The 21,651-nt window shown below is 30.2% G+C and overlaps 1 protein-coding gene across 4 annotated transcripts; it reads left to right on the top strand.

Annotated features, from left to right (window-relative positions):
* Positions 1-15,554: 15,554 nt before the first annotated feature.
* On the top strand, positions 15,555-21,651 carry LOC103491297 (F-box protein CPR1-like). Of its 4 annotated transcripts, XR_007821159.1 has the most exons (3): positions 15,555-17,017; positions 17,549-17,718; positions 21,415-21,651. XR_007821159.1 is itself a non-coding variant. In XM_008451178.3 (2 exons), exon 1 carries the CDS (start codon positions 15,840-15,842, stop codon positions 16,977-16,979), a length of 1,140 nt encoding a protein of 379 aa, XP_008449400.1. In that variant the 5' UTR covers positions 15,555-15,839; the 3' UTR covers positions 16,980-17,017; positions 21,415-21,651. The 4 variants fall into 4 exon arrangements, 3 of the variants coding, with proteins under 3 accessions (XP_008449400.1, XP_008449399.1, XP_050941181.1); XM_008451178.3 differs by lacking the exon at positions 17,549-17,718; XM_008451177.3 differs by lacking the exons at positions 17,549-17,718; positions 21,415-21,651 and adding an exon at positions 19,141-19,560.

Here is a 21,651-nt window from a genome sequence, read left to right as displayed (position 1 = left end):
ATAAAAAAAAAGTAATAATAATAATAATAATAATAATAATAATAAGGAGTCGGCTTTGTTGAGGAGTGTCGACTTTTCCAATCTGGACCTTCCACTTCACGCCACGTCACTCCTGACCCCAACGGTATTCTTTTTTATATTCTTCTATTTCTTTTCTTTTTCCTTTTCTTTCCTTCTATTCTTAAATAAACGAATTTATTCCTCCCTCTCTCTCTCCATCTCTATTTTATATATTTATATTTATATTATATATATATATATAAACTATGTCGATTCAATTGTGTACCATTTTTTAACCATTTTGTTATTGGGTTTAAATAAATCGAAGTATTGTTAAAGAGCTTTTCAAAAGCTACCCATCTCATAAGAGTATAGATTACTATGGACCAACTAACCCGATGACTATACATGATCCTATAAATAAATCAATTACATACCAGTTTCAAGAAATTAAAAGTTATGGTAATACTTTGTTTAAAACGATGTGGTAAAAAGCAACGAGTGACTTGAAGGACATGATCTACTATGGATTCTTGCACCCACCATTTTATATTATATAGGAATGAAGATGTTCTTGACTCGACATAGTTTGTTCGGTTACACTCAAGCCCTTTTCTTTTTTAGAATTTTGATGTAAATAGTACATAATGGAGCTCGAGTAGAAAGTATTGATACATTTATCAAGGGCAGAGATCTAGGGTTAGTGTCAATCAATAAGTTAAAACTACTTCATAAGTATAAGTTTGGTATACAAATCGGAAGAATCCAATTCGTATAAGTTTCAAATTCAAACATCAAATCTGATCAAAAGTATATCACACAATAATCTAATATTTATATCATTTTTTGATAAAAAGGAAATCAGGTATGTTGCTACCTTTTTGAAAAAATATAAATATAATTTAGAGTTAAATCACTCAAGTCAAGTCTTAAAAGCTACCATTCCACACTTGGTTGCAAAAATTTTAGCTTTTTTTTCTCTTTTCTATACTTTTTTTTTTTTTTTTTTTGTGTTTTATCAATAAAAATGGTTTCTGGTTATTAAATATAATAAAATGCAAAGAGAGTAAAATATGAAAAGTGTTGGTCCATTTATTTCTTAGAAAATTTATTCTTACACTTAAGGATTTTACTTTTAATTATAATAAGTTTTAGAGTCTTGAAACTTAAGTAGTTTTGCAATATTATTCAACTCTCACACAGTCTTCTCTACTTTTTCTCTATTGAAATTTTGAGTTATTTTAGTTTGTTTTCTTTTTCCTTATTTAATTCAATTTCTCTTCAAGCTTATTTTTTGATTTAGAGAATGGTAAATAAGCACTATTTTTTTCTTCCTCGACTCTTTTCCCTTAACAAGTTTTTCCTTTTGTACGATTGACAAACAAATATGAGAGATTATTAAAGATTTTCATTACACCTCAAGATTGTTAAATACTGTTATGCACACTTTCTTCACTCATATTGGTAAACGTTTGTGGAATGAAACTTGGCTTGAAGAATCATTTTTGAGTCTTTGAGACCATTGATATGGATATTTTCTTTGTTCAATATATTTTATTATCGGCTTGGTTCTTTTTTTGCACTAAAAAAATAGATAAGCATACTAAGATTTTTTTTGTACTAAAAAAATCGATTGTGTGATAATTATTATATAAGAATGTCAATGTCAAAAGAAAAACATTCACAAACACAATCATGCACACCTATCAAAATAAAGCACATGTTGTTGTTCATGATAAATTTAAATAAAGTAATAAAATTAGTCTAGATGATGCTAAAACAAAAGTAGCTCGTTATCTAAAGGAGACTCTTATATAAGAGAAATATTGAGATTTGCTAAATTGGTTGAAGGTGAATTCCTCTCGTTTTAAGATTATTTAGATTTGGTAAATTGCTAAATTGGTGGAAGGTGTTATTGTCATTGTCATTTATTTACAAATAAATATATTGTTGTAATTGTTTGACATTATATTAGTGGATATATCTTTCCACGGGCACACTACTTCTCAGACATACGTATTATTGCATTGAACTGGGTTACTTAACTCAGTGTTATGTTCTGGTTTTTAGTTTTCTTCATTCGACTATGATGTCTCTTGAAATGTTGTAACATCGTATGTAATTTTGTTGTGTGTTAAACAACCTTTAATTTTTTCGATAAATGTTTTTCTTCTTACTTATGGATTCTATCGGATCATTGACCAAACTTGAACAAAAAAAGTTTGATAGTATTGAATTTGAAATTAATAAATTTACATAAATTCTAACGTCTTTTGCTCAAAATTAATTACTCACCCAACAAAAATGAAATAGATTACATATATCACAATAGCTTTTATAAGTCCGTATCCAATTAATGAACTTGAAAATTTATGATAAAAGATGACTTGATATGATATGATAACTTTAAAGACAAACTTTTTAATTTTTCCAATCACATGATTTCAAGACATGGGGTTTTCTCAAAAACTTTGAAAATAGAAAAAGTTTATAGGTTCAGAAAATACAGAAAAATGCCTCATCAACTATTCGCGTAAAATATTTGGTATGATCTACCCAAACCTAAACGAATTTTTTTTTCAAGATTTTTTGGTACGTTTAAAATTTGGCTATATGTTCGTTTATATTTGTTACACCATCTTTAGATTGATCGTTTAGATTTGGGTAGAAATCTAAAAGATTTTTTTCTTTCGTACACAATGTTTTTTTTTCAAGATTTTTTATACACAATTGTTTAAATTTGGCTATACGTTTGTGGTACATTCCCATATCTAAACAACGCTCTTTTTTCAACCTCCTTTGTATTTGTACACAATTTTGAACAACTAAATAACAGTTGAAAAAGAAAATCGCAGAAAAAGAGAAAAAAAAATCGCAAAAGGAAGAGATGAAATGGAAGGATGAACTTGGAATATTTAAAAAATAGTCAGTTTCATAATATTTTTCATTTTGTTACACGGGTCTGTAAATATTTTGTTGTTTGTTATATTTATAAAAATTAACCTTTAAAATATAAAGTTTTTTATTTTTTTCCTTTTCTTTCCACGTATAGTTTTAAATTTAGAATCAAACGACGTCTTTATCTTTTTAACAATAATATATACTTGTCATCTAGTTTAATATATTCTTCTTGAACTTTCTATTTATGCGCTGATTACTATATTCATTTAGTAGCTTCTCAAATACAACTCAACTTTTTTGAATATTTTATTTTAGTGGGTAAAGTTAGCAATTAAACTTTTTTGAATGTTTTATTTTAGCGGGTAAAGCTAGCGACATATAAGTAGGTTAACTATAAACGTTCAAGCAAATTGAGATCTTTATAAATTAATACAAGATCGAATAATTTTATGTGAAAATCCATACATCAAATAAACAAAAAGTTTGCAAGTTGGAGAAGTAAAATAGACTTGGAATATATAAAATTTAGAGGGGAAAAGTCATCAAGGGCCAATGCTTTTGGACTCAAAAAGTTATGAACAAAGTGGGACTCTCCATTTAAAGAAAACTTTGACATTGTGATCATGGCAATGAAAATCACTTACCATCTTTATCTTCCTTTTTTTAATTAATTAAAAATTAATATATCAAATACATTATTATTATTATCTCAAACTTAAATAATATTTGAGTATTTTTCAATATATCATATATTATTTAAATTCTTATTTCTTATTTTAACCTTAAATCTTCTATGATTAATTTTAAATCTTTAAACCGGAAGATATCTCTTTCAAGTTTTAAACTCATAATATACGATAAGTTTTAGATTCTCACTTCCATATATATAACAACATAATAATTATATAATTTTGGAATGTCAACAAATTAAAACCAAGAAAAGAACTATATAAATTTAATTAGTATCCCATGTGTTACTATTTAATATAGGAACATATGTTTCCTTATCTTGCTCAACAAATTAAATGTACTCTTTCCTTAGAAAGAATTCAAAGTTGTCTTCCAAAGTTCATAATAGGATGGAAAATGATGATTCAAGTTATTAATATATTATATTCTTCATTTGAAAAAAAGAAAAAGAAAAAGACATTCAAATAGAGATATGATACCTTACCATTTTTCATTCTTCTATATATAGAATAAGAAATGAGGATCATAACTATCGTTCAACTGTTAAAAGTTTATCCATAGATTTTAAGAATGGTGGATAGATCTTTTCAAAATTTTGATTCAATTTAACTATAAAATGTGACATATTTAAAAGTATTAGTAGGTCGTCAACAAATTTTGAGAAATGTTAAATGAGTTCAAACCTACAAAATTTGATACGATAAAATTAAAAATTAAAGATCTGTTAGACACAAAGCTGAAAATTGAAAAATCTCTCAATAATATTGTCGGGACAGCAAAATAATAATAAATAAAATAATCAATAAAACTAAAAATATAAAAATTAACATGAAAAAACTCCAAATCGATAAAAAAATCAGGAGTCAGAAAATTTTCTACAATCAAACAAAAATATTTTTACAACCTTAATTCGAAGAGTTCCCTCTCAAAACATTAAATTGAATATTAAACCTAGAGTGCAATGGTTATTGTACTTAAAACTTATCACTTTCATGAACTTATTTAAAAAATGATTAAACATTTAAAATAAAAGTATATATTTATAAATACATTTTTAACCACAAAATATCTATATATATAAATATATATATAAATACATTTTTTAACCATAGACACTAAAACATATATTTGATTGTACATATTTAAAATTTATCGATGTTATTGATTCTTTCGTAATGTTATTTGTATACGTTAATATTTTGAATTTAATTAGTAACTATTCATTTGAATTATAATATGAAAAGGGGTTAGTGGCAAATTGGTGGCACTTTTAAAAAGTCTTTTTTTGATTCAACCCATGTGCTATCATTCTTGTTTCTCACTTTTGATTTCCATCCATCTTGCTTCATATCTTAAACTTAGAGTTTAATATATTACATCAAAAGTCAAATATATAATTATTTTATAGGTTAATTATTAGTGTATATATATACACATTTGATTGTGCCTATTTATTATTTTTCTTAATTCTTAAGAAATTTTAATGCTGATCTTTTTTTACTTTTTAGTTTCATTCTTCTATAATAGGTAACCTACCATATTTGTTCATGCATCATAAGATTGAGTTAGGGACATGTATCTAATATAGTTTCAAGAAGACATGTTTCGAATGATTTAATGGAAGTTTCAAAGAATTTGAGATTGATCATAGAGATGATGATGAAGATTTTTTGTTGACTTGGATTGTACGATTGTTTTCAAACTATGGAGAAAATTAATATAATTGTTGTTTGGCCAGCAAACTCTTACCTTGATAATTTATTTCGAGAGGAGTAACTCATTAAACAAACCCTAATAAATAGAGGAAGGAAAAGTTCTTGATCAAAAAGATAAGTTTCGAGTAGAATTATTAAACTATGCTCCTAGATTATGGGTAGCTTTGTTTGTCTCTATGCAAATTTATACATAAAGCATGAAAGAGAACATCCTACGAAATCCCTCAAATAAGTTAGAAAAGTGATCATATTTAAAAGTTTGATGACTTCAATTGAAATGCTAAACTAGCTAATTAATGAGTTGGGCTTTCTTTGATTTCTTATTTCTCTACGTTTAGAACGACGACATGTTATATATTTTAATATGATATGTTTAATTTGTTTATTTTTCACTAAACCAACAATTTACATTCTTTCTAAATCTAACGCGAAATAGCTAGTTTTCTTTTATTTATATATATGTATATACACACACTTTAAACATAAAATAATCAAATTATATCTAGCTATTTACTCATTTAGTTAAAACCAAATCGTCTTGAATTATTTATTGATCAAGGTTGATTTATTTAATATTTTTTAAAAGATGGAATTAGATGTTTAAAATGAATATTAGTTATTGAAAATTTATAAGACAATATCTCATAATTAGAAAAGAAAAATAGTAGAGGTCATAATGTTAGGTCATAAAAATGGAGGTAGTCAAAAGGAATTAATGATTAGAATTAAAAGTGAGGCATGGAATGGTAATAATAATTTCATCTTTGTTGCCATTCCCCACTAAACACCCCACCTCCTTAGGTTTTTTCTTTATTTATATATATATATATATATACACACATTAAATTATTGTTTTCCAATTTAACAAAATTAATAAAAAAAATTTAAATATAACAAAATTTTAGAAGTATATTGGATAATATACTATAGCGTTTATCAACGTCACTATATATCTATTATTGATAGATTCTAAAATTTTGTTATATTTATAAATATTTTCGGCGCTTTATCATTTAAAATAATTTCTCTATACTTTTATATATATGTTACATAGATTTTAATGGATGTTTTATTTCCTCGAACATTTTGTTAGAAAAGACATATGGCACTTTGTGATGGCAGCGTGATTACTAAATTGACAAATTTAAATGCTTTCTTACCGATTTAGCATCTTTTATTATTATAGGTCGTTTTCGAATATAATAAAATGAACGAAAATATTAATGAACATAGTAAAAGGTAACAATGATATTTTGTTATATTTGATCGAAACTGATAAATATTTATCTCAACTTTTATAAGCATCAGTTTTGTTATTTAAAATAATATATATATATATATATATATATAATGGAGACTTATGTATACAACAACCCTACTAACCCAATCTAGAAAGAGGAAGTCCACAAAACTATGTCTTCCCCTTCTCTATTAACAAGAACATTGAGAAACATTCGGAATACAATTACACTCCCTAACGACATAGCTAAAGCTTTGACATTTTGACAATCAAAACGAAAGAAATGTAGTATTTTAATAATTGGATCCATTTTAGATAATAAACACATATCCAATTTACCACGAAGAATGTCGTTGAATGAGAAATTTTATATCAATCATAAGTTGTCATGTTATCTCCCTAATTAGAGATGAAATTACAAATCATTAATTATTTGAGAACTCTATAAATTAAGGAGAAGACTTCCTAATCCTTAAAAACCTAACAACTATATTTCTTGAAGCTCTAGTCCCAAAGATTCTAACATCTTTTCAAAACTTCAATTTTAATAACACCATGCACACCTGATTTCTCAAATCAAACATAAATACGAATTTAACTAAAAAAACATTATGTAATTTTCTTAAAGAAAACTAGTCAATGGAGACAATTAATGTCACGTAGGTGCATTTATATTATTGAACATGAACATAAATGAAAGCATATATAGTTTGATATGAAGCTAATGTAGGCTTCCGAAAAATAACAACAACAGATTTATGTTGAGATTGAAATATATTTATTCAATTTGTCTATTTTCAACACGAAACCCCAACCTAATTTTATGCTATGTTTGATTTTTGTTGAAATTGAGGAGTATTAAGAGATTGTTACAGCTCTACTTTTTATCAAAATTAATCTGTGGCAAAAGTGGGAATGATAAAGCTGTCTCACATTTATGGGATTTATGTAGTCCAAATATCTAAAGCTATGTTCATATGATCATTGATTTTATGAGTTCTCTTACAATTTTGGTGTTTATATGAGAGATATGGGTGAAATTTACATAATATTAAATTCATGCAACTTTACTCTAACTAGCTTTGCCAACTATATCAAATTAAATAAGGTATGAACATCAAATTTCATTAGATTGATGAAACCCTTTCTTTTTTTCTTTTTTCTTATTTTCCTTTTATTTTAATTTTATCATGAACTAAATATCTTATTGAAAATTCAAATCAACGTAGGAAGGAAGCCTTTATTATGAACAAAAATGGCTTCTTTTTTTTTTTTTTTTTCTTTTTCAATTTTCAAAAGAGAAAATTATTGATTTCATTTAAAGGTATTTTCAAATATTTACTATTATTATTATTATTATTATTTTTAAAAAACCCTCATTTTAGAAACTATTTTCTTAATTGCTTCATTTTAAATAGTAAGATAAGAAAAAAAAAAAGGAAACGGTAGGCATTGAAAAATGAGTTTGGGTGGAGCCCTCGGAAGAGGCCCATATAAAAAAAGAAAAAGGAAAAGTGGATAAGTGGAACCCATGGAATCTAGAAACTTGGAGGGACAATTCAGTCATTTCGGATGCCTACTACTTGGACGACGTCGTGTCATAATTACATACACATTCACTACACGTCTCTCTCTCTCTCTCTCTCTCGTTCTCTCTCTCCTTACGAGCAGCAATCCACGTCACGCCATCCATGACTTTTTGTCCTTAATTCCCCAATTCCCGCCCGCCATACTTAACATCAACCTCACTCGCGAGATTAAAAGGATGGAACCTACTCGCTTTCTTGAGCCATTGCTTTTTTAAAATGTTTAAAAGTCTTGGCTGGGATATGCACACGTGTCGGATTCTCTATGGTAATTTAGAAACTGCGGCTTGAATTGTTTTGGACTGGAGCGTGGTTCTTCGTGATCTTGGCCTCCCCAGTTTTGAATACTTTCCACGTAAGCTTTTCTTATTAATTGTGAACAAGAATGGGAATTGAATTTGAAAGGCAATGCTCAGGAATTGGAGAAGGGTAATCAAAATTCAATGCCACGTGGTGGTTTTGTTTCTTTCTGTTTTGAGTAGAAAGCCAGGTTGTTTAACAGCAAACAAAAACAATGTATTTTGAGGTTTTGTCTTGTAAAAGTAGTTTTATACTGATTTTACCAAAATATTAAAATCATTCATACTTACTAATTCTTTTGGTGTTCCTAATTGCATGTTACACCAAGATACTAACAAATTTTAACTAACCTTTTTTTAATTATAACTTAATTGTAATTTTAGAAATAATTAGTATATAGTAACATTTTAAAAAAATTATAAATATAGTAAAATTTATTAGCAATAGACTTATATGATAGATAGATTTCTATATTTGTAATTTTTTAAAAATGTTTGTGTACACTAAATTAATTAAATCTAGTTACCGTAATTGTTTTTAAATTTGATTATCTTAACTAATTTTTAAATTTTCTCTACACACCTTCTATCAACCTTTTTTATCCGATTTATCAAATTTTTATCCTAATCTATGTGTATCCTAAAAATATAAATTTTACAACTACATCTTTATATAAATTTTGGAAAGATTACCATAGAAAATTTGACTAAAATTGGAAAAATTGCATAAATATTTGTAAAGGAATATGTTGATTTAGGTTCATCTCGAATAACATTGTTCCAAGAAAGTTTTAAATTATCAAATTTTTAATCAAATTTTAAGGTCCATATAATTGTTTTTTTTTTAAAAAAAATATCGGTTACCAACGTAGTTTATCAAATATTAAAAATAATTTAATAGTGTAATTTTAAAACTTTGACAACATAAAAATAAAATTTGTTAATATTTGGTATAAGATTTGAAAATTTGTAAAATTTAGTTGTAATATCTGCCTAGATGCACCAGCTAGACCAAAAACAAACCATTTGGAAATTTTAAACTTTCTTTGTGAAATCTTGATGTCGGATCTCGTCCTACCGAATTTCTTTTAATAATTTTTCAAGAAGGTGCCAATTTTGTAAGATGAATTCCATAATTTTTATGATTTATTTTTTCAATAAATACTCCTTCCTTGTGTATTAGGTAAAAAAAAAAACGAAAACTCAACCAATACATATTATCTAACTCAAATCGTAGGGTTTGGTCGGGTTAAATTTTGCATTGGACTGGATTAGAAAATTAGAGGAGAAAAAATTAAATTGATAGGGGGTTGTGCAAATAAGAAGTTGGGTTAACATGACCCAATTTGATTATATATATATATATATATATATAATTTGGGTTTGGTTGAACTAAAATTTTCAATGCAATAACCCAACCCAATTCATATAATGTGGATTGGATAGTCCAGGATCTTAGATTGTTAGATTAGACTTACACCCTTACCACTTTCCACCATAATCAATGTAACTACCAAAACCCTAAATCAATCCATCCTTCGTTTATGCCCTTAACATAAAAAGTAAAATAATAATAATAAAAAAAAGCTTTAATCTTTTCATCTTCTTCTCCTAATTCATTCATGCCTCAATCATTGTTCGAAACTCTCTCACTTTCTCACATCGTCGAAAACAGACATGCATGTAGAGCGGTCACGTGCCGCTCCGCTTGTTGTTCCACAGTCGCGCTTGCATACCGCACGTTCCACCATTGCTCATCTGTCGTATTATTCTGTCATCGTTGTACAGTGGTTTCACTACTCATTCTACAGTGGGTTCATTACTCATTCCACAATGGATTCACTACTCATTCCGTCGTGATTCGATGTTGCATGTAGCAAAATAAAAGTTAAAAAAAGAAAAACCTTTTCGAAAATGCACCAATTTTTCAACTCTTAAAACATCATATTAGAAAACAAGTGGATGATTGGATGAATGATAGAACCTTCAAACTGCTCAACACAAAATGCTGTTGGTTGTCTTCACGTGAAGGAGGAGAAGAAGGCTGGATATTATTGAAGCTTTGTGATGGTGTTGTTGCTTAAAAACTTAAGAGTACTAATTTTTAACATTTTCTATATTTGTTTATGAAACTTTCTGCCACACTCTAAAATTAAACTTAGGGTTATATATATATATATTTTATTTGTTTATGAATCTTTTTCTGTCACGTTGTTGTTAAAATATAGGTTTTTATTTATTTATTTATATTTGTTTATACACACACGTGTATATGCGTGGGTGTGTATATATAAAAATGTATTATATTAAAAGAATTTGCCTTCCATTTTAAAACAAACTGACCATATAAACAAAATTAGTTAAATCTATTTTTTTTATTAAAAAATTATTTAAATCTAGAATTCAAATTTAAATAATAGAGAGAAATTCGGTTAATTTAACTCCTTGTTCCGTTAGGTTAAAATATCATAACCGATCCATAAAAATATATTCTATTTCAATAATTCGACTACTTATCGAGAACTTTGACAAAATCCAACCGCCTCTCATAGCTTTGCTATTCCCACAAATGTTCCATTACATTTTGTTTGATCAACATTTTTTTTAGATAATTATAATGGTTAATCATTTTTAGAATAATTATTAAGTATATAATAATATTTTAAAAAAATTGTAAATATAGCAAAGTCTATCGATGATAGACTTTTATCATTAATAAACTCTTATGGTTATCATCGATAGACTCCTATAGTTTATCAGTGATAGACCAACATTTGTTACATGGTCTATCAATGATATACTCCTATTATTATCATTGATAGATTTTGACAGATTTTGCTATATTAGCAATTTTTTTAAAATGTTGTTATATATTTCATTATTTTGAATATAATTGCTATATTTGCAACTATCTCTAACAATTGAGCCTATAATAAAAAGGCAGTTTTAGAAATTTAAAATTTATTTGTTAAAATGAGGCCCATAGCCCTATGTTTTATGATTTTCCAAAAATGACAATATCTTTTAAGTCGAATACAATTGAAATACTCAAGTGAACCTCACAATAGATTGAATTGACTCTTAATTGTGTTTGATCTAAAAGAGTCTATTGAGTACTCTTGATGTCTAGGTAACCTCTCTCCAACTTGATCTTTTCTCTGGTCATTAACTTAATTGCTTGTAATTAAATAACTTAACATCACATCTCTTCATTGTTAATCTCAACGAGTCTTTTGTCACTTTCGAGTATCAATACATTTCAATTAACTTTTTTCTTTTATCAAAATGTCACCCTTTATATGATGTACGAACCCATGAATGAGTGATAATATAAATAGAAGTGTGGTGGTAGAAATTTAACACAAGTTTTTTTTTTTTTTTTTTTTGGTACAGAGGAGGGTCGTCTTTATGATTTATGACCCGCTTCCCACAAATGTATGAAATAGAATATTATTCTTACATTATAACTCACTCTCACATTTCTAATGTGTATCCCATTAAGGGTTATCATGTATATCGTAGCTCTTATACAATGAGCATCTTTATCGCAATTTTGTTGTTGTTGTGTTTTTCCTATATATTTCTTTCACAGTTGGTCGTTTTTTGTGACACGTTAAAAAATGTTTGTTCCCATTTTTCTCACAATTTGTTAGATTTTTCTGGAAAATGATGAAGATCATGATAGAGATGTTCATCAAGTTAGAACTATGATAAACATAGGCATCCTAACACAATAAGGGGGTGTTTGGTATGCGATAAAACCACAGAGTTGAGGTGGTAATTATTGATTGGGGAGTTGAATTATTTGAAAATTAAATTGTTTGTATTAATTGAGGTGCATAGTTGAGTTAAGTTGGTGATTGTTATTGTTTATGTTTGGGACATGGAGTTGAGTTAGAAAGTCTATGTTTGAGGTATAAAGTTGAGTTGGGGTATCTTGGGTAGAGTTATTATAAATATAATTGATTTTGTACGGCTTTTGTTATTTTTTTTAAAAAAGCATCAACTATATACATATTTTTCTAAAATTTTCAACCCTCAAATTTGCTTAAACTTTTATTCCATTCTTAAACCTACCAAATTCCTATCAAATAAACATATACTATACACAAATTTTAAATCCAATCTTCTAACTCCCGATTACATAATGAAAGCATAGGTTCTTCTAGATGTTTGCAAATGTTTAGGTGTTCTCCCTCATGTGCTCGTGCAGGAGTTCATGGTATAATAGCAATATGTCCTCTTGACTGGTGGGTGTGTATGTAAATGTGCTGTGTTGTGTATGTGAATGTGTTGCAGCTAAATGAACTCATGAATGTAAACCTTTCTTATATTCTTATCTTGATGTGTAGAGTCATATTCTAAAATTTCATTTTGCTTTCTTACTAGGTTTTGCAAGAATCCATTGGAGCAGTAAAATCATATTTGCGGCAATTGATTGATTTTATAGGCCTTTTTGTAGGTTTGGTAGCAAAATTTTGGTTCAAATGTACTTATTTAAATAGCTTGTTGGTACCAAAATATGTATGTTCATTCCTTCATTGTAGAAACCCTTTACCAACAAATGTACATATATTACAAAGTGTATGTTAACGTATATATATTAAAGCATTCACGGTTTCTTTCCATATGAGTGTGTTGTATAGTACTTTGTGATTGATTATGTATGTATAATGACAGAGCGACAAGAAAAATAGGGATTCAAAAAAAAAAAAAAAAAACATGGACTGAAAATAAAATGATGACATTTGAATTTTTTTTTTAAAAAAAACTCTCATGGAAAATGTATTTTTGACAGTTAATTAAAGTTCTGGTAGGTGAAATAAATATGACAGTTATTATCTATCATAAAAGATAAATAATGACAATTATTATCTGTCATAAAAAATAAATAATGACATTTATTATTTGTCATAAAATATAAATAATGACAGTTATTATATGTCATTAATAAGAGATTCGTGACATTTATTTTCTGTCATGAAAAACACATTTCATGACAGTTTTTTTGAACTGTCATAAAATAATTTCCATGACGGTATTTAATTGCAAATAACTGTCATGAAATCTTACCATGACAGTATTTAACTGTCATCGTAGGTCCTTTTTCTAGCAGTGATAAAGCTTTTTTCATTCCTAAACACTGAACATATTACAAACAAATAAAGCTTTTCATAGCTACTTAGTCCCTCAATCATAAACACTAAAAATCCTAAAAAATATAATAAATTTTCCACAATTTGAATCCTCAATTGCATTACAATTTTATTTACGTCTCCAAAGACATGTCATATATTTCAATAAAATGAATGTTTTTCTCTACTCCCTAACGAACCTTCCATTAATCTTTTCTCAACTATAAATATCATCAGTTTACAGAAATCAATTCTTGTCTTGCTTTCTTGGCCATTAGTTGGAGGAAATGTTCAATTAGGTTTGGGTCTTATACAATAAATATAGAAAGCTATATGTATATTAGAATGAAACTAAAATTAAGATTGAAAATACTAAGACATATCTTCAAATTATGTTCGGAATGAATTAGGTCAAAAAACACCATGACTTAACGAGAGGTAGAGAGAAGAGATGTGATGTAGAAGAAGATGATGAAAGAAGAGTACATTTTCTATCACAATCTTTCTTTAAGTAACCACTTTTGTATGAATTTAAAAAATGAAAGTCAGAAGTGGAAAGCAAAAAAGTTACAACAGGATTGCACTTTTTGTTCATAATCACCTTTATGCATACAAATATTTTATTTAACGTAGACGACCAATAATCTTATCCTATATTTTAATGTTAATAGAACATATGAATTAAACATGCACAAAACTAAGGCTGTCATTAAGAGTCTATTTACATGTTAACAAATAATAAGGTTGTCATTAAGGGTCTCCCTAAATGCGACTTTCATCAGAGCTGCTCTCCTAAGTAGATGTTAGTATTGGTGTGGTTGTTATTGGAGTTTGATCAACCATTGTCGTCCAAGGTGGTTGGTGATCAAGCCAGAGTCGATTGTTGAAGTTAGCTCCACAAAGGTGGAAGTTGGAGTATGTCATCGAAGTTGTTTGTAGGAAGTTGGTCATCAGAGGTTGTTGGCAAAGTACGAAGTTAGTCACGCAAATGCAAAAGTCAGAATATATATTTGTCAGAGTTGCTTGTGCGAAGGTAGTCATTAGAGTTAGTTGATAGAGTTGTCGTCCGAGTGGTTGGTAGAGCTCGAAATTGGTTGTCAAAATTAGTTGCACTAAGGTGGAAGTTGGTGTATTTCATCATAGTTGCTTGTGTGAACGTGTGGTCATCAGAATTGGTTGTTGGAGTTGTCATTGGAGGTAGTTGCCAAAGCTTGAAGTTGGTCACTAGAGTTGGCCATGTGAAGACAATCATCAGAGTATGTCGCCAGAATTTGGTAACAATAGTTACGGACAATAATTCATCAATGAGTGGAGCTACTACAAACCTTGAAGAGATGGAGAACCGGAGAGAATTGGAAAAAGTTGGGGTGAGTTGAAATAAGTTGGTAAAATAATAATTGAACCCAATGTTGATGGGGCACTTGGTAAAAAAAATATCAATTTCAACGAACTCATGTTGGTTGTTAAATGTATTGAGCATGCTCGTTCGGGGTGGATGTACCTATGGTCGCATGCCCAAACTATCCTCAACCTCCTTATTTTATAGTCCATGTATTTAGTTTAGTTGGTAGTTTTTGTTTCTTTGTTGATTCCCATGTAAGTGACAACTCCCACTTTTATATGTGCTAGCCCGTCACATCTAAAATTGTTTAAAACGTACTAGTGAGGAGACTTACTAGTCATTTCCTTGACTAAGTGTTATATTTTTTGCAATCTAAGTTTTTTTTTTTTTTGTGATTGACGGTTTTTAATACTTTCTTTAATGATGTTTACCAAGCTTATCTTTCTCTTCCATATAGTAAGTTTGTATGCAACTTTCAAATTTTGTATCATTGACCTACTCGTCCGAATAGAAATACTGCACAATTGCCTATCTTTTTGCCATTGTGACATCACACACCCTCAAGAAAGCATTTGCTTAGCCATAAAAACAAAGAGTTGAGTTAAGTTGGCTTAGAGAAGTTGACACCGATAAAGAAGCGAGAAATATGAATTTTTTAATGAAAAATGTGAGTACACAATAATAAACCTATTTAATTATTGATCCGTTTTTTTTACTATCCTAACCTAATTCTCCTAAGCTAATTCTCCCAAAGTACTCTGCGAGGGCAGGACATCAATCAATCGTCGACCATCCGGAGCCCTCCTGTTCGTTTTTGCCGCTTGTTTTCGCTTCATAATTTGTATCTCTGTTCACCTTCTTCACCAAAATCGCCGTGAATTTTTCTTCAGCAATTTACAGGTCTCCCTCAATTCTTTGATTGTTCCTAGCAATGTCAGGTTATCTTCCACACGAAGTCTTATTTAACATTTTTCTAAATCTTCCTCCAAAAACCCTTATCCTCTGTTCATGCGTCTCAAAATCATGGCGCTCTGTCATCGCTAATCCAAGTTTCATCAGCACCCATCGCAACCAATCTTTAACCTGCAACAGGAAACTCCTGATTCTCAGGCGGTATTATGGTAACACAACCAAGCAGAAATTCCGGTATTCGCTTCATTTCGATACAGACACATTGGATCTATACCAGGAGCTGAAATTCCCATTCCTCAATTCTGATGGGGATCTTAAGATTGTGGGTGTTTCCAATGGACTGGTTTGCTTTTTAGGTCTTGAGCTTCTCTTGTGGAACCCATCAATTCAAAGAGTTGTGGCTGTTCCTAGAACCAGCGAAACTGTCTCCATCTACGGTGTTCCAGATTACTACGCACTTGGATTCGGCTTCGATTCTCGTGCCAACGACCACAAGGTGGTTAGATTGTTATATTTTGAAGTGAAGGCTCCTTTTAGTTATAAAAGATCTCCTAAAGTTGAGTTATATGAGGTTGGGACAGGTTCATGGAGAGCAATTAACAACAAAGCTCCTCGCTGCGAGATAGTTAAATCAGGATGGACACAAGCTTTTTTCCACGGAGCTGTCCATTGGATTGCATACAGGGAAATTGACAGGGGTTATAGGTGTTTCATTTTGAGATTTGATATAGTTAAGGAGTGCTTCAGTACAATTGATTTGCCTGATTGTTTGGCTAATAGCTCACCATATGATTTGAAAGTTGCTGTGCTAGGAGGAGCACTTTCCATTATATTGTGTGGCTGGTATTGTTTTGAAACATATATGTCTTCTGTTTGGGTGCTGAGAAAATATGATATCCCTGAGTCTTGGACTAAATTAATCAGGTCTGGTCCATCACAAGAGTTGGGAATAGTGTTAGGACTTAGGGAAAATGGACTGATGCTTATGGAATCTAAAAGGGGGGAAGTAGTTTTGTACAATCCATATATCCGGCTTATGAGAAGTCTTGGAATTTATGGTGCTGAAGGTACTTTCTATTTAGATTCGTATGTTGAGAGCTTGGCTTTACTGAATGAAGGGAAAGGAATTTCGGAGAAAGTGGTTGAAGCTTATGATTAAGTCCTTAGTTTGCTGCTGCAAGATGATTGATAATAATGGTAACGATTTATTTCTTAAAAAATATTGGGTCTCTCCCTTTTGGCATGTATATTATGTTAATGTTGATAGGCTCAGTATGATGTGAACTTGCATCCTCTTTAATTTGAAATATGGTCATGGTTCTTTGTTTTGGTCATTGTTTTTTAATAAAGTTACATGAAAATTAAATGAATGATCTGAATCTCTAAGGCAATGATAAAGCTGAGTGACTTCACTGTTTTCATACCATGAAAGCCTAAGAAGCACAAATATGGACATGATAACGTGTCGTCTTTTAAAATCATTTTTAGATAATCTTAGACACGACACATTTGTTAAATTATATATTTTAAACCATATGTATAATTTTTATCCCAAAATAAAATTTAAAAGTAAATACGTTGATATATTTACATGTTAAAAAAAATTGGTCACTCAAAATTTATTATTATTTTCACATGTACCTTTTTAGTCTACTCAATAATGTTTTGTGCATGTCTTACACATTTGTTGTACTAACAAGTATTCGATACATGTCCAATACATGTCAGATACGGATATGCTAGCCAAATTAAAGTGGCCGTGCTTCTTATATAAAAGTATTGCCACTGTTAGTACTCTACATCAGTTGTATGGGACTAGATAGGAAGGATTTAAAATGCGAACGAATTGATAAAGTAACAAGTATATTTGATGCTCGAGATGGATAGGATATTTTGAGGTTGGTTACTTAACTCAAGTTTGACCTTAGAAGGCTGCTTGACATGCTTTTTCTAGACACTTGGCACTCTGTCTATTCCTTTCTTTTTCCCTTTTTCTGCCTATTCACCTTGATATTTTTAACTGGTTTTTATTTTATTTATTTATTTGGGTTATTTTTTAGATTATTGCAACTTCCTAATGTAGCATATGCATTATTATAAGGACTGCAGTTACGCATCTTAATGCTATAGAAATACAGTTGCTTTAAGTCGACATGCTGAGAATTATTATTTGGAAGCTGATATTTGATGCTTCATATTTTTTTTTCCCCTAAACTTCCCAACGGTTAGGCTTAAGGTATATTATTTGTTTAAAGCTTATTTCATCCTGGTTGAGAGTTGCTTTATCGATGAATCAAGCTGCTTCTACCTTTGATTTACCTTCAAGAGCTTAAGAAACTTCTTATCATATAATTATTTAATTGTGCAAGTGAAAAAAATGTGATCACAATTCACACAACAAACCGCCTTTGGTTGGCTATAGTTGAAGAAGCGAGCTAGAAATGAAGATGTTTTTGAGGTCATGAGTTTAAATCATGGTAGTCATCCACTTTAAATGTTAAATGAATATTGTATGATATTGTGAGTTTTCCATAGGGAAACATTAGAGGTAAGACAGTTGCTACATTATGATGCTTAATCGGGATGTTTATAAGCTTGCTTAAATACTTAAAGTTCAAAAAAATACACATCAACATATCTGTAATGTTTAGATTCCTTGTGTTAGATTTTGGTAGCCTAGGGACATAATCGGATCAAACAATAAAGTGTGATAAGAGTGATAGAAAGTGGAGTTCTAGTAGAGAAAGAACAAAGAGAGAAGAAAGCAAGGAACTCAAGAATATTCCAACTGTCTCTCCATCTTGAACTTTGGCCTCACCTGGTTTTCTTTTCTTCCTAAAAAGCTATGGAAGGTGGTTCATATAGGTTTTATGACCAGAACAAAGAAATCAGATTTAATAATGGTTCAATCAATTGAAGCACTTGATTAGTTGATCTTTTGAGAAAGGTATTCAAGGTTGGAACTTTAGAATTTTCTTTTTGCTTCCTATGGAGCTAAGGTTGTCGTCAAGTTCAATTAGATTTGTGTTTGGCCTCAAATCATAAACAAGTGGAATGTAAGAAGGTTGCTACTTCTTGAATATGGATAGTTGTAGTATATAGCCCGTTTTTATGTTAGGGAGGGGTGTGTTTTGTTGTATTTTGACTATAGAATGGTTATTCTTGTGTGGAGGGATTACTTGCTCTCTCAGATTTCTCTAGGTTGTTTTGGGATTCTTGCCAATGTTGTTCTAGTTAATACTAATCAAAAGTAAGGAGTAATCCTTACAAAATGGTGTCATAACAATGAATAACTTGGGGAAGCTTGAATGATGACACAGAAGAAGATCAAAGAGAGGTTGGAGGCGACAGAAAGGGAATAGCAGTGAGATAAAGGAAACACGAAGAGCTTGAGTCATGCTTACGACAGAATTACCAAAGGATAGGTCTAAGGACGACTTTGTAGCGACTTCAACAGGTATAGGGGTATAGGTTATTTCAACTGGAATAAAATGCAGGGAAGAAGAAAAGGGGATGGAGCCGCTTTAGGAAGGGGATGAAGGGGAATCCTCTCAGAAGAAGCAAGGGAGGAGAGCCAAAAGGATGAGAGAGTTGTTTTCCTTCGTTGCCTTAGGATGAAGTGTAAATTTAGTGGTTTGATGGGGTGAATCTTGCTTAATAATATTGATTTTGAGCTAGGTAAATTGTAAATGAGGTGCTTGATATCTTAATTATTTTTATTGACTTTTGTTTGCGTGTAATTGAAAAGTCGTAGTTGGCCATGAATTGATAAAGGTTAAGTAGAAAAATAAAAATGGGAGGGGGTCTAGTTGGATGTGTGGCCGACAAGTGTTAGGTAACAACTATTTTGACCCCAACAACATTGGATGCTTTGCTCTTTTTTTTTTTAATATCCAATTTAAAGTTCAAAATAAAAAATCCCACAATTTTCCAAAGTGAGAAATCTCTTCAAAAAGGAACGTCCTCTTTGATTAGAGGATTGTTCGTAACAAATAGATTAGTTTGAACTACAAAAATGATCAACAAAATCTTTATTGTTACATATGGTAGTTCATATGTTTCCTTTTCTCCCACTGTGCTCCTCCTTTGTGTATCAAAATCAAATGGTTGCATCTACTCAACTACTAGAGAAATTAGCAAAAGTGATACACTTTTGGTTTTTATTTTCAAAAGTAGTACATTTTCTTAAACTCTTTCTCGGTCCATCTTGGACAAGATCGACCATCAAGATTTCCTTAAAATATTAAAAATTTTCAATTGTTTTTTGATTTTTCGTTGCAGTGGAGAAAGTCCAAAAAGTTGACAATTTTACGGATAAAAAAGTTAGTTAAGATTCAGGAAGATTTGAGATTATTTGGGAAGATTTGAAAATAGTTAATCACAATTTTTTTTCAAATGTTAACTCACTTTTTGTATCTGTGAAATTTAAAAACATAGATTTATGCAAGTTTTTCAAAAAAAGTTTAAAAATAACTAATTTTTTCTATAATCTTTTTTAATTTTATATTGAATCTGAACTAATTTTCTTCATATCATAATTATGTTGACAAGATTAGGATAGGAAATCTTATTTACAACAAGTTTAAATAAAATTTGGCAAGATTATAATAGAAAGTTCGATAAGAGTCTAGTAAAGATTTGGTTGATCTTGATTCATCTTGGATAAAATTGTATTGAGCAAGTCCAAGATTATCAAATTTTTAGGCTTTCTCGATACAATTTTTGTAAACCCCGAACCCTAAGAAACTTGAGTTTTCAAAGAGCTTGGAGGGTTAGTTTCGAGTGAAGCTAAGATTAACAAGTGTCATTTTAAGTGTGTCATGGTAGGTGGGAAGAATGAAAATTAAGAAAGGATGGTTAAAAAGAGGTTAAGTTCAAAAGTGAGAAATTTGGTTAAGTCCACAACTAGACATTTTGGGATTGGTGGGCAGCCAAAAGAAGAATTAGATAACCTCTAAAGAAGTTATTTAGATCTACATTCAGGGTAGGTGGCCAAACTTGAGTGTGTGTGGCTAGGCATTGAAGACTTGTCTTGAGAGGTTATTGGGTGGTGAGGAGTGTCACTAGGCATTAAGATAGGCAGCCAAGAGGCTGAAGACCTTGTCCTTACAGTTTAGTGAGGCGTGGAGAAGTGGGACTTAAGTTCTGGCCAAGAAATTAAGTTTTGGGTAATGTGGTGGTTGGCTGTGTGTCAGGGATGTCCAGGCAAAATGGGCATGGATTTTAGGCTTAAAGAAGATTATGGTGTGCGGAGAAGCCTATGCCGAGTGCATGGCCAAAAGGTTGTGCGACACAACCTATCCGTGAAGACAAGTAATGCAAGGCGCGCCCAACCAAGGAGGTGCGTGGCAGCCTTGCACGCAAGGGGTGCACTCAAGACATTGGGCGCATGGTGTGCCCCTTGCTAGGTTAGCTAGTAGCAAGGCTTGCCCAGGCCCTGCATGCGCGTGCCAACCCCTACCACCGTGCCCTGCACTTTAGCTTATGTCAGTTTGTGAGTTTAGGATGTTTTGGTGATTTTTGGAAATTTTAAGCAAAGTTTTGATAATTTTATGATTAAAGGAAATTGAATGGATTATTTCTCATTATTTCAGGTCAAGAAGAGATTGGGCAAGTTTACAAGCCAAGGGATCTAAGCTACCATCTGTGAGTGACAAAACGATTTTTAAATGATGTTTCTAAATATGTCTTACAAGCTATTGCTTAAGTATGCTTGAAATAATTGTTGAACTGTACTGATCATTATATCTCGATTTACAAGTACATTTGCAAGCAATGACTTATGAGTATTCTTAAAGTTTCTGAAATAGAATTATTTACTGTTTTGGAAA

The sequence above is a fragment of the Cucumis melo genome, chromosome 5 (genome assembly GCF_025177605.1).
Source record: "Cucumis melo cultivar AY chromosome 5, USDA_Cmelo_AY_1.0, whole genome shotgun sequence".
Taxonomy (NCBI): Eukaryota; Viridiplantae; Streptophyta; class Magnoliopsida; order Cucurbitales; family Cucurbitaceae; genus Cucumis; species Cucumis melo.
The sequence above is the reverse complement of the archived record's forward strand: the minus strand, read 5'-3'. Positions and strand labels throughout refer to the sequence as shown.